The following is a 13,164-nucleotide window of genomic DNA, read 5'->3' as shown; positions in this document are numbered from 1 at the left end:
TCGGCACGTAGAAGCCGCTCACGCTCGGCGCGTAGAAGCCGCTCTCGCTCAGTACGAAGGGGCCACTCACGCCCTTCACGTAGAAGCCGGTCACATTCGGCGCGTCGAGATCGCTCCAGTTCGCCCATCGCCCGTGGTAGCCGCTCCTTTTCCCGCGATTTTCGGTCACCCAGCCGGGTGCGGCATGGGCAGCCTGACGATTCTTTTCACATCGAATTTTCAGTCGACAGGAAGTCAACGAAACGGCTGCGGAAGCTTTTAGCGTGTGGTGCCAGTTCATCAGACTCAAGAGCCCTGAGAGAGCGTTACGAGCCAAAATTTGGGGGTAGCTCCTTCCAGCTGAAAGCCCCATCGCTAGACTCTTCGATGAAGAGGCGACTGATCGCGGTTCGAAATGGGAATAACGCGCGTTCTCAGACCACCAGGCTAAACGACCCAATGGAGAAATCGCTGACTGAAATTCAGCTAAAGATAATGGATGGCATACGTCCCCTCCTTCATTTAAAGAGTGAGCTGGATCGCCTAGGTGCCAGTCGCAGCCTCAAACGGGCAGCTAGCACTGCCTTAAGTCTGGTGGGAAACGCCTTCTCGGAGGTAACGAAGAGACAAAGGCTCAATGTTTTGAGACAAACGGACGGCCGGTTTGTCTCCCTCTTGGAGGAGAAAGACCGGTTCTCAGTGAGGGAAGGCGGGGACCTTTTTGGCCGTCATTTCCTTCGTTCGATGGTGAGAACGGCGCGCGAAGAAGAGAATTTGAGAAGTATGAGCCCTTCCGGTGATCATAGTATTCGGGCCCCAAGTAACTTCAATCGTGGCCGGACGGCTTTTGGCGGGCGCGTCAACGGCAGATTCCATTCGAGTGGCAGAAGTGGAATCTACCCGGGTAGTGGACCCATCGACAACCAGCGCGGCAGGTACAGCCCAATTAATCTACTTCCTTGTTCCCACTTGCGGGAAAACGTTTATTTTGCCGGACGAGTGAAATTTTTCCTGCCTATGTGGCAGTCCTTAACTAAGGACCCGTGGGTCTTAGACACAGTGAAGTATGGCCTTTCCTTGGACTTTAAGGAGGAGCCAAGGGCTCCGGGAATACCTTTTTCGCCTATAATGGATCCCGGCCAACTCGAAGTTTGTAGGAAAGAGTTATTGGAAATGTTGGGGAAGGGGGCCATAGTTAAGGTGGACAAGGCGAATCGCGGCTTCGTAAGTGGGTTTTTTGTGATCTCGAAATCAAGTGGCGGCTTGCGTCCCATTGCAAACCTAAAGCATTTAAACCAGTTTTTGGTCTACAGAAAATTTAGAATGGAAGGCATCTCTAACTTGAAAGAACTTATCTTTGGGGGGGAATGGTTCACCAAAATAGATTTGAAGGATGCCTATTTTTCTTTCCCCGTGAACGCCCACCATCAACCTTTTTTGCAAATTTTGTTTGAAGGCCAAATTTTTCAGTTCACCTGCTTACCTTTTGGTCTAGCATCGGCCCCGTGGGCGTTTACGAAAGTGCTTAAGCCTGTAGTCTCTTTTTTGCGGGGAAAGGGAATTAAGCTGATCGTCTACTTGGACGATTTTCTGATCATTAGTTCAGGCAAATCTCAAGCTGAAAAAGATTTTCTTTTCACGGTGGAGCTCCTTGAAGCAGTGGGCTTCGTGATTAACAGGGCCAAGTCGTCGGGTGTACCGTCGCAGTCCAGAGAGTTTTTGGGCTTGGTGGTAGACTCTCGGTCCCTGACCCTTTCCCTCAAGAAGGGCAAGGTAAAACAAATGGTTGGTTCTTGTCGGAAGATGTTGTCCCTAGGCAAAGCCTCGTTGTGGGACCTAAGCTCCTTGATTGGGAACTTTTCCTGGGCGATTTCAGCCGTCCCGTTCGCTCAAGCGCATTATAGGAGTCTTCGGCATCGTTTCTTAGTCGAGTCGCGCCTTTCCGACCCCAGCGCTAAGATACCTTTAGACATCGAGTCTAAATCGGATTTGGCCTGGTGGCGAGACAACCTTTTAAAGGTTAATGGGAAACCAATTAGGCTGAGCTCGGGGGAATTCGCGGACATTACGATATTTGCGGATGCGTCCTTAATAGGTTGGGGAGCGGTTTGCGACAAATCTACGGCTCAGGGCCCTTGGACTTTGGAGGAAAAAACCCTCCACATTAATCATCTCGAGCTAATTGCCGCGCTCTATGCCCTGCAATGCTTTACGGCTCGCGCATCTGGAGTATCTGTTTTAATCTATTCGGACAATAGTACAGCGGTAGCTTATATTAACAGGTGTGGAGGTACATGGTCTAGAAGCCTTTCGGCAACGGCGAAATCCATTGTAGAATGGTGTGAGCCAAGGCGCCTTTCGTTGATAGAGGTTCACTTAGCCGGCAGCCGTAACATGGTGGCAGATTATCAGTCCAGGGTTTTTCTAGACCAGAGTGATTGGAAGCTTTCGGCAATAAGCTTCCACCAAATCAATTCACGCTGGAAGATGGAGGTCGACTTATTTGCTGCCGCATGGAGTTCACAGTTGGCAGCCGCAGCCCGGTGCATGGGCGGTGAACGCTTTCACATTCAGCTGGAAGAACCTGTGGGCTTACGCCTTTCCTCCATTTAGCCTAATTCTTCGTTGTATTTCCAAAGTCAAAAGGGAACTAACGGATCTGGTGCTAGTGACGCCCTACTGGCCGAGCCAAGTATGGTTCCCTCTTGCCCTGGAGCTCACAAGCGACATCCCGGTAATTCTGCCTACAACCGATCGCCAGTTGACATCGGCCACAGGCGAGACACATCCGCAGATCAAGTCGAGATCCCTCATCTTCGTCGCCTGGAGACTCTCGGGAAACGCTTCCGAGAGCAAGGCCTTTCGGAAGAAGTGGCGCAACTTCTGCTGGATGGAAACCGTCAGTCCACATCAGCTGCTTACGAAGCCGGATGGGCACTATGGGGTGATTGGTGCCGTCAAAAACATTCGGATCCCTTGTCGAATGATTTGAATTCGATTCTGCAATTCTTGTCGGAGGCCTTCCTGAAGGGTAAATCTTACAGTTCAGTGAATATCTTAAGGTCAATGCTTTCAGTCACTTTGGAGCAAATTAATGGGAAAGGAGTCGGTAGCCACCCCCTCATAATTCGTCTAATGAAAGGTATTTTTTTAAATAAGCCTCCTAAGCTGCGCTACGTAGCCACCTGGAACGTCGATGGTGCGCTTAAATTTGTCAGTGATCTTGGGAATAATGCAAACCTCTCCTTGCTGGACCTCTCTAAGAAACTCGTATTCCTTTTATCGTTGTCAACCTTCGCCCGGGTCTCCGAGCTAGCCTCAATTTCTAGGAACTCGGTCCAGTTTAGCGAGTGGGGATCCACCTTCTCTCTATCGAAGCTGCGTAAATCGCAGCGCAGTAGAGCCTTGCCAGTGGTAAGAGTCGAGAAATTTACAGGTGACCCCCGTTTATGCCCGGTGACGTGCATGAAAGACTATATCCAGGCAACAGACGGCCTGGTAGACGGCCGTTTCAGTGACGGACTCCTTATCGCTTCGCGAAAGCCATTTAAACCAATTGGAGCCTGAACAGTGGCAAGATGGATTAAATCTCTCCTAAAGGAGGCTGGAGTCGACGTATCTACATTTTCAGCACACTCAACTCGTGGAGCGGCGTCATCTAAGGCCTTTAATAAGGGTCTTTCGGTTGAAACCATTCTTAAAACGGGCAATTGGTCTACTGAATCCGTTTTTTCCCGCTTCTATAAGCGTGTCTCTAATTCAGAATCGGTCGTAGACGTGGTCTTATCAGTGACCAATGACTGAAGTTGTGCGTCTAAGTCACAGTTAGAACGGAGCATTTCTAATTATTGACAATTAGAAATTGCTCGAGGCCGCTTGCGGCCGTGGAGCAATTGGAATTGTTGATAATTTAAGAATGCGACGTTTTAACTGGTTAAAACCCCACCCTATCCCGCAACCTACTAACACAATTTTTCCTCACCACAGGAGTCATTTTCGAGGGGGCTCCAGGAAAGGATGGAACAGCTTCGGCTAAAAAGTCTGAGGCCCAGGCGCTACCCAAGGAAGGGAAGAGACCGATGTTCCTATGTTTTTCTTTTGTTTTTGCTTGGTAAATAGCTAAAAATACAAGGTCAACACAGTTAAAACGTCGCATTCTTAAATTATCAACAATTCCAATTGCTTTACGGCCGCAAGCGGCCTCGAGCAATTTCTAACTAGTTGATAAGGAAATTTGCACACGATTTAGCGATTCGCAGACAGCAGGATTTGAACCTGCGCTCCAAGAAGGAAACAGATTTCAAGTCTGTCGCCTTAACCACTCGGCCATGTCTGCTTGTTTTATTCCAATCAATGAAATTGCGCTGTGAAATTTACCAATAAAAAGCTCCATTAGAAAAAAATATAAACTTTTATTGCCAGTTGAAATTCATTTCTACTGTTATAATGGAAAATAAATAGAAAATAAAATAAACAATTAATTTGATCCTTGGATGCAGATCGTATAAAGGGAAGAGAAAGACAAATATGACAATGTTGATCTCATCACAATAATTTTGAAAAGACAAAAGCAATAGACACTGAGGTAAGTAAATACAAGTTTAAAAAATCTATACATATTAAGATAGAGGAATACAAATTAACAAAAATTTATAAAAATTTAAAATAAAATCGATGATTAAATGTAAGAGGGAAATGGAGGATCCATCTGGAAGGACAACTGGTTTCCATGAACTCTCTACTTGTATTCGACGTGAGATACGTTGGGGATTCCTCGCCTTCCAGGTGGTGAACATGTAGCCAGTAGGAAGAGTAAATGTGGGCTGGAGATTACCTATCTCCGGCCCAAAATGGTCATACATCAAATCTTCTTTGGACGACCCACAGCCCGTCTGACACATGGTTCCTTCAAACCAGCTCCAAACGATGAGGCATTCAGGACACTGAAACATCAAAATGCTCGTCGGTTTCGGGATGTCGATGGCATATAGGACACGTGGCATCGTTGAATAGATCCAACCGATAGCAGCTGGTGATGGTAGGAAGAAATCGCTAGTTGAACATGGACATGATCTTTCTGATGTTATTTGGCAGGGCTGCAGTCTCCTTCCAGATACATGGTCAATCCATATAACGCCTCGGGATCTCCCATAGCGGTAACCTCTAGGATTCACTGGTTATATGTTTTTCTGTGTACTAAGGGTGCCAACGGTTCGCAAAAACCGACGGTTTTCCGAACCGTAACCGTACCGCGGATGGAAAAATCAAGGATCCGAACCGAACCGAACCGTCCCAGAACGGTACAAGCGCGGTTTCGGAGCAAACAAAAACAATGCGCTCCGTTTCGCACCGTACCGATGGATTTTTTGTGGGATGGGGTTACATCATAGCAATCTACAGTAATGGCCAGGCATCGGGATGTCCCTTTGTGCACCCACTCACAGGCGCCTTGGGACATTTGTCCCTGTACAGTGCTGCGACTTGTGGCCAATGTTCAAAACGATTTTTTCTCATTTCCGCAATTTATTCATAAGTTTAACACTAGTCGCACATTTGGTATGAATCGCATAGATCATCTAGTAACGCGCAGGACTGTAAATCCTGACGTCAAGCGTTCAAGCCTCTTACCGGGTGTACTTAAATGTGTTGCATATACAACATAAATTCAGTATACTGTTCAAAAGCAGAGTATGAGTTGGGTATGATACGAACTTTAAAAGTTTTTATTCTTCACGATGCCCAAAGAAAATTCGACAAAAACAAAAAAAAAAAAACCGTGTGTGACCAATGGTATAGCGTATAATTTGCCTCTTAAGGTGAAATTTAAAGTATTAATAACTATTATAATAATAATTATTAATTATTTAAATAACGTTGAGCTTATTTATAATAGAGATTTTTTTATATTGTGGGGTCCCACTTCGGTTCCGGTTCGGTTCGGGTCCAGACGGTTTTACTTCGATCTAACCGCCAAAGAATCATACCGATCGAGTTTCGTTCCGATAACGACATGAACCGATGACGGTTCGGTTCCGGTTCGGTTAGTTCCGAACCGTTGGCACCCTTACTGTGTACCATGGTATTCCCAAGCCCCAGTATGGAAGAGGCAAATAGTTTCTCGATTTCATGCCCTGGTTGCTGAAGGAACTTGGACCTCTTCCTGACTGCTATGGCAACCGTGATTTCTTTCATAAGGTTTTCATCTCCAAAATATTTCCAAAATGTAAATTTTTGAAAGCACCACCACTGGCCCGTAAGAGGATCGAACTCATGACCTCCGCGTTATTAGCACGGCGCTCTAACCAACTGAGCTAACAGGCCTACAAAATATTACACACGTACAAAAAATGACTGAGTTGATTCACCAGTAAAACCAGCCATTGTCCTCGTAAAATGAAGGAGTGTCGCCAAACAGCCAACGAGGGTTGGGGAAAGCCCCGACAAAAAAAGTCACAAACCAATCAAAAAATTCTCACAAGTAAGGGAATACAATGAATATACGAGTACTTACAAAATATCAAAAGACGGAAAGTTAACAACACAAACTAACATCACAAATAAACAGGAAAATAACCAAAGAATGTGACTTACAGTTTTCAGTAAATGACGGAAGGAAAAAAAACGTCTGCACCCATCTACAACCGCTAAACCCTGGAAATTCATAATGTGCATCGTTCCATACAACGACCACATGCCTTTCACGAAGGAGCAATGAAAAAACAACAAAAGTGTCCCAGTTAAGAAAAATGTCGGCTTTTCCTTAATAACAAATTAAGCTCGAAACGGTATGCTCTTGAAAGCTATTAACAACCAAAAGCAATAAAAAAACGTCGAAACGAGAAGCGATCTTCACTGAATTTACCATTTCCTTGTACCCACATTCGTTTGCTTACATATATTTTCCCCAAGCACCTCATCAAAAGTGAAGTGGTTAGAACAAATAATCTCATCCTTATTCCAGCTTGTCATACGACAGTTAGACCTAAGCATTAGGATTGACGTGAAAAACTCTTTATTGGTTGTTTTTGGTTTCTTATTTCGATCAAGAACCCTTATTCAGCATGGCTACAGGAGTTGAAGACAGAACGGTTACGAAGAACGTACCATAGAAGTTGTTGGTACTCATCACATAAAGCCACGTGATTCTCGGAAAAATAAGTGATAGTTTTATACGCCCAACGTGGGGCTCGAACCCACGACCCTGAGATTAAGAGTCTCATGCTCTACCGACTGAGCTAGCCAGGCCAACAACAAATGTTAATGCTAACATTGTGACATGACACATGACACATGACACCATTTCTGCTAAGTTTTAGCCCAGGAGGATGGATAGTGGAGCCGCGATTTAGACGTTATGCTTTATCTAATCAAACGAGACGTACGACATGTATGGCCATCTATAAAAGACGCTTGTTGCTCGATACTTTCTGTGGCGCCACTTGTTTTCGGAAACTGTTTAACCCTCATTCCCCCCCTTTGATTAAGTGACGTCTGTGAGCCTTAATGGCGGTTCAGTCAGTTTAGATTTTGGCTCACCCTTTGTGACTTTGATTTTGACCGACTTCTCCTCCACGATTCGCTTGGTAACTTGTCTTAAAACTATGTGACTGGGTTCTTGAAATTAAAAATTTGTATTTGTGTAGAATACCTACAGTATCCTACCCACTTGACTGATTTGAGTGTATGACGTAAGCGGGCACATGCCCGACTTGACCTGGATTTGTTTCCCTTTGTGGTAATTTTAGTTCTAATGTGAGCTTTCATATGTTTCCTGACCCGGCTGTATTTCTATGTAGGGATTTCTGTTAGTAAGTGATTGGCCCAGTGTGTCTCATAGTTGGGACTCACTATTAGTCGACCTGACAGCTTCACCCCAATCACTTAGTAGCTCGTATGACTTGACAGGGTTGGTGAGTGACTTTAATGTGTGTCGATTAAGATTGCATGGATTTTATTGTATGTCTTGACTTAGAGATCCCTGATTTCTTGGATGTGAATTGACTCCTGCCTGTGGCAGAATTTGACTTGATCGGTCACCCTGAGTGACCCCTGTGCATGATATCTCACCCAAACCTGTATTGCATCTCAGGTATTGGTTTCGCAAACCCATATTTTCTTCATTTAGTGTTAACTGTAAATATTTGTTTAGGATTGGTGAATATAGCTTCGATTTATGTAAAAGAGTGATCGCATTTACAGTCCACTCTCACTATCGCGCTATCATCTGGTCCTTCGAACCGGAGCCTTTGAACTGACTTTGATTTGAAAATGGCCAACCTTCCAGTATCAACATGGACACTGGAAGCTTGTAAGACTCGACAGAGGGTCCTTCGTTTCCGCATCACAGGTTGTCACACTCGCATCAGCAACATTGTGACAGCTGGAATATCTCGCCGTGATGCTGAGAAGCATTTGGCAGACGTACGAGGCCTCCTGGGCGAACTAGAAAATATCCACGACCGTATAATCGAGCTGATAGATGACGACGACGTTCTGACCCAACAAAATTTGCAGCATCTGACATATGCCAAGGTCGTCGACAACTTCTCATCGTTAGTGGAAAATTACCTTCTTATACGCCAAGACGATGATCCCTCGGTAGTCATCGAGACCCCAGAGGAGATTGCACGACGGCAGGCATTGCAAACAGCCGAGCAACGTTTACGAGAGGCCCGAATTGAACTCGCAGCCGCTGAGCAAGCTGTCATTGACCTTGGAGGTACAGTTTCACCCACAGATGGATCGGAGGTGAATCCATCCAACTCCGTGTCGAGTGTTGGGAACAAACCGACCAATGGAATTGATTTTGATCCAGTTGACTCTACCCAAGCACCGGACGCGTGGATAGACGTCTATTTGACCGGAAGAGAGAAACCGCATGTCCGAGAAAAGGGAGGCAAGTCGTCCGTGACGGTGCAGCTGGAGGTGTACTCGGGTCGAGCACTGGATTGGTTCTCGTGGATCAGTATGTGGTACGCTCTTGTCCACATTACCGGCAAGACCGCTAGTGAGAAACTCGCCATCCTGAAAAACTTTCTGAAGGGAGATTTGGCTGACATTGTGCACGGCCATGGAGGCGGCGAGTCCGGCTACAAGGAGGCCTGCAACGATTAAGGAGCACCTGTGGCAACCGTACTGTTATCCGAGCAGCCCATTTGCAAGCACTGGATCGAATGGAGGCTCCAAAAAACGACCCTCAATCCTTCAAGCGTTTTGCCGAACGTGTCAGGACCCACCTTTTTAATCTCTCGACCATCGGGGAGAGCGGGCATGCAGATATAATTGAAAGATTGGCCCTTAAGCTGCAATTGACTGACCGTCTGGAGTGGAATCATGGACGGGGAGAGGATCTTGAACGCCGAACCATTAATGATTTTGGTCGGTGGTTAACTACGAGAGCCGTTGCATACCAAAATGCCTACGCCATTGCTGATTATCAACAACATCCGGCTCCTCCCGCAGCAAGAAACCACAATCCATACTCGCATCCGTCGCATCATAGACATCCACACCAGCAGAAGAGGAGCGCACACACATTTCATGGAGCATTCACCTCCCAAAGGAACATGGCTCAACTGAGCGCAAGGAGAAGAGACCGGCTGAAACGCATTGCTTTAAGTGTGAAGGAGCGCATCGCCTCGAAGATTGTACCTTCTTCAAAGAGCTTCCCGTCAGCGATCGACTGACTTTTACCCAACGTCGAGGGTTGTGCTATGGTTGTTTCGGTGTCCGTCACGGGGCCATGAACTGCACTTTCAAGAAGGCGTGTGGCGTCAATGGGTGTAAGCTGTCCCATCATAAACTTCTCCACAAAGATACCGGTCCGGTGGAAAGAAATGTCCGGCTACACGCTTTACGTTCCGATCGGCGACAGATTGCATTCAAGATGCTCCGTTTAGATGCCCTCGACGCCGACGGGGAGACGGTGCCCGTCAATATTCTAATGGATGATGGTAGCGATGCAACTCTCATCCGCGAGGGACTGACGTGTCGACTCCGGCTTGCTGGCCAGCGCCAGACCTTATTTGTAGGAGGCGTCGGTGAAGAATCCTCCGTCCATGTGAATTCCGAGTATATCGAGTTGCAGTTAAGGACCTCGTCAGGAGAAATAGTGCCGATCCAGGGGTCCACTATACCCTCTATCACGAAACCAGTAGCCGTGATGGCGTGGGAGAAACTACGAGGTAGATGGAACCATTTCGCCGACATACCACCGCTACGAGACTGTGGTGGCCGCGTAGACATCTTGATTGGTTTGGACCATGCAGCCCTTATAACCGCGAGTGAGTCGCGATTCGGCAAAGATGACGAGCCGACCGCATCAAAGACTCGACTTGGATGGACGCTACAAGGAGCAGTGGCGACCAGCGGCGGACCCGATATCGTCCGGATTCATCATGTGCAGACATCAGCTGATCCTACTCTTCAACTAGCCGAGCAAGTCCGACGGTTCTGCGACACAGAGTCGTACGGTACCGAGTTCAAGTCGGAATGTATGTCAGCTGAACACCAGAGGGCGGTGACCAAGTTGGAGACGGAGACCGAAAAGCTGAGTGTGGGATATGCAGCGCCAGTACTTTGGATTGACGACGCCCCTCCTGAAATCCCTGATAGCCGCCGTACTGCCGAAACAAGATTGAAGAGTTTGCGGAACAAATTTGCCCGCAACCCAGGGGATTACGAGGCTTACTACCGTGCAGCTATGGAAAAAAATTTCCGTGAAGGGTACGCCCGACGGCTCACGCCGGAAGAAATTCAGCGGAGTCCAAGCAGGTATTTCCTCCCGCACTTCGGGGTGCCGAAAACGGCCGGGCGGCCAGAGTTACGTCTCGTGTTTGATGCGGCCGCAAAAACGCACGGAAGGTGTTTGAACGATTTTGTAACCAGTGGTCCTGCGCTACAGAACCCCTTGCCTGCCGTTTTGATTCGCTTCAGAGAGGGAGCGATCGCCTGGTCAGCGGATATCGGAGCCATGTTTAGCCGGATTCGTTTAAAAGAGGCTGATCGCCCATACCACAGATTCTTATGGCCCGAAGAGGACGGGACCATATCGACGTGTGAAATGACCAGAGTAACTTTTGGTGTTACATGCTCCCCCTACGTCGCCATCCGAACCACTTGGCGAGCAGCAGATGACGCTGGGCCGGATATGAAGGAGGCGGCCGATGGTGTCAGAGAAGACATCTATGTTGACGATTATCTGGCCTCGACTGGCAGACTTGAGGACGCTGTAAGAAAAGCCACTGGTGTAAAGAAGGTTTTGGAAGGCGGCGATTTCCACCTGGGACACTGGGTTTCGAATAGCAGTCAACTATTAGCGGCAGTCCAGTCGGTTGCGGAGAATGGGGCCTCTGGCAAGACCCCAACGTGCAGACTCAGTGATGATCCTGACTTGATCCTGGGAATTGTGTGGAATCCCTCCACTGATAACCTGGGATTCCGAGTGAAGGTGTCCAGTGTGAAGTACACCAGAGTGGGGTTACTGGCCCAAGTAGCCGGATTGTTCGACCCTTTAGGGACAGCCGCCCCGATGACTGTTAAGGCTAAGATTAAACTACGGGAGCTAGGTGTGAAGGGGCTCCAGTGGGACGATCCTGTGATTGGTGAAGAGAAAGTGTGGTGGGAGCAATACTTTCAGAAGATCGGACATCTGAAGGAGATCGAGCTTCCCCGCTGTCTCTTCCCAAGGGTGGAAGAGATAGTACGGACCGAACTGCACACTTTCGCGGATGCGTCCGAAGAGGCGTGTGCCGCGTCCTGTTATACCCGTGTGGTATATCAGGATGGCCGAGTGCTAGTCCGGCACGTCAAGACGGCTACCAAGCTTGCTCCTTTAAAAACAGTCTCCGTTTGTAAATTAGAACTCAATGCTGGGCTCATGGGCGCCCGACTTGCCAAGTTCGTTCAGACGGCCCTGAAAAGGGAGCTAGATGGGAGATTCTTCTGGACCGACAGTAGCACGGTCCGGAATTGGGTCCGGGCCGTGTCCTCCCACTACCAAGTCTATGTTAGCCACCGGATCGGGGAAATTCAAACCCTCACGGAGCCTCATGAATGGCGCTTTGTTCCGGGGCGTTTAAATCCGGCCGACGCTGCTACTCGCTCTCAAATGGAAGAAGAAGAGATCCCGAGTTGGTGGTTAGATGGTCCACCTTTCCTTTATGAAGATGAGACGGCCTGGCCGACAGACTTGCCATGGATGACCGCGAGGGAGGAGCTCCGGTCCATCCATGTCCATCTAAATTCAACAGCCATGGAGCAGTCGACCACGTTCAACTGGAAGGATGTCAAGATATCGGCTAATGACATTCCGGCCCTAATCCGGTTAGAAGGGGAGTTTCTAAGCCACGTGAAGCGGAGTCAACGGGGGTGTACCCTGAGGAGCTCAAAAGATTGCAGCAGGAAAAATCACTCCGCCCGACCTCGCCGTTACTGCCTCTCACCCCCTTCCTGGATGAGTTTGGAGTATTGCGACTTGGAGGCCGGCTCAGCTGAGCCAAATTGCCGTATGATGTCCTGCACCCTCCAATATTATCCGGAAAACACCCGCTCTCCCGTATGATTATCCGCGCGTTCCACGAGAGCATGCATCACCTTGGCACGGATTTTGTGTTGTCTCATGTGCGACAGCACTTTTGGGTGACTGCCGGGCGAGAACTAGTTAAACGAGTTCGCAATGAATGCGTCCCATGCCGTCGCTTTCGTCCGAAAGCCGCTTTACAGATGATGGCCGACGTCCATCGAGCTCGCCTGGGCGCCGGTCACCCCCCTTTCACTTACACGTCGGTGGACTATTTTGGGCCCATAGATGTCACACATGGACGCGGAACCGCAAAGCGATGGGGAGCCCTCTTCACGTGCAGGGTGACCAGGGCGGTTTATGTCGACGTTTCAATTTCCCTCTCCGCCAGTGATTTTTTAATGGTGCTGAGACGTTTTATAGCAGTGTATAGGAAACCAGCGCATATGTTCTCGGACAACGGGACGAACTTGACTGGTGCCGAGCGTCAATTACGTGTGGAATTAGACCGGCTGAAAGGCGACAGTGTGCTAGTGACGGAGTTGAGGGCGCTCCGGATCGAATGGTTCTTCCAACCAGCACAAACACCACATTTTGTAGGCTCCCACGAGTCATTGGTACGATCGGTAAAAAATTCTTTATATGCCGCGTTGGATCAAGAGAAG

At 48.2% G+C, this 13,164-nt stretch overlaps 2 protein-coding genes and 3 non-coding genes across 6 annotated transcripts; 2 read left to right on the top strand and 3 right to left on the bottom strand.

The window, feature by feature from the left end:
* Positions 1–4,233: 4,233 nt before the first annotated feature.
* Positions 4,234–4,315, bottom strand: Trnas-uga. Its single transcript has one exon. It is a non-coding gene; the product is annotated as a tRNA-Ser (tRNA).
* Positions 4,316–6,226: 1,911 nt separating this feature from the next.
* Trnai-aau lies at positions 6,227–6,300 on the bottom strand. Its single transcript has one exon. It is a non-coding gene; the product is annotated as a tRNA-Ile (tRNA).
* An 851-nt stretch (positions 6,301–7,151) lies between these two features.
* Positions 7,152–7,224, bottom strand: Trnak-cuu. Its single transcript has one exon. It is a non-coding gene; the product is annotated as a tRNA-Lys (tRNA).
* Positions 7,225–7,311: 87 nt separating this feature from the next.
* Positions 7,312–9,524, top strand: LOC116935474. Of its 2 annotated transcripts, XM_032942769.2 has the most exons (5): positions 7,312–7,562; positions 7,623–7,714; positions 7,776–7,889; positions 7,954–8,068; positions 8,129–9,524. In XM_032942769.2, exon 5 carries the CDS (start codon positions 8,248–8,250, stop codon positions 9,091–9,093), a length of 846 nt encoding a protein of 281 aa, XP_032798660.2. In that variant the 5' UTR covers positions 7,312–7,562; positions 7,623–7,714; positions 7,776–7,889; positions 7,954–8,068; positions 8,129–8,247; the 3' UTR covers positions 9,094–9,524. The 2 variants fall into 2 exon arrangements, with proteins under 2 accessions (XP_032798660.2, XP_045035022.1); XM_045179087.1 differs by having other exon boundaries at positions 7,623–7,889; positions 7,952–8,068.
* A 197-nt stretch (positions 9,525–9,721) lies between these two features.
* LOC123475635 lies at positions 9,722–12,541 on the top strand. The gene has a single exon (XM_045178624.1). It carries the CDS (start codon positions 9,722–9,724, stop codon positions 12,539–12,541), a length of 2,820 nt encoding a protein of 939 aa, XP_045034559.1.
* Positions 12,542–13,164: the final 623 nt, after the last annotated feature.

Source organism: Daphnia magna, linkage group LG9 (genome assembly GCF_020631705.1).
Source record: "Daphnia magna isolate NIES linkage group LG9, ASM2063170v1.1, whole genome shotgun sequence".
NCBI classification, from domain to species: Eukaryota; Metazoa; Arthropoda; class Branchiopoda; order Diplostraca; family Daphniidae; genus Daphnia; species Daphnia magna.
The sequence above is the reverse complement of the archived record's forward strand: the minus strand, read 5'-3'. Positions and strand labels throughout refer to the sequence as shown.

What these genes read in the sequence shown, in the direction of transcription:
- LOC123475635 (XM_045178624.1), top strand. Translation starts at nt 9,722, where the DNA reads ATGAACTGCACTTTCAAGAAGGCGTGTGGCGTCAATGGGTGTAAGCTG.
- LOC116935474 (XM_032942769.2), top strand. Translation starts at nt 8,248, where the DNA reads ATGGCCAACCTTCCAGTATCAACATGGACACTGGAAGCTTGTAAGACT.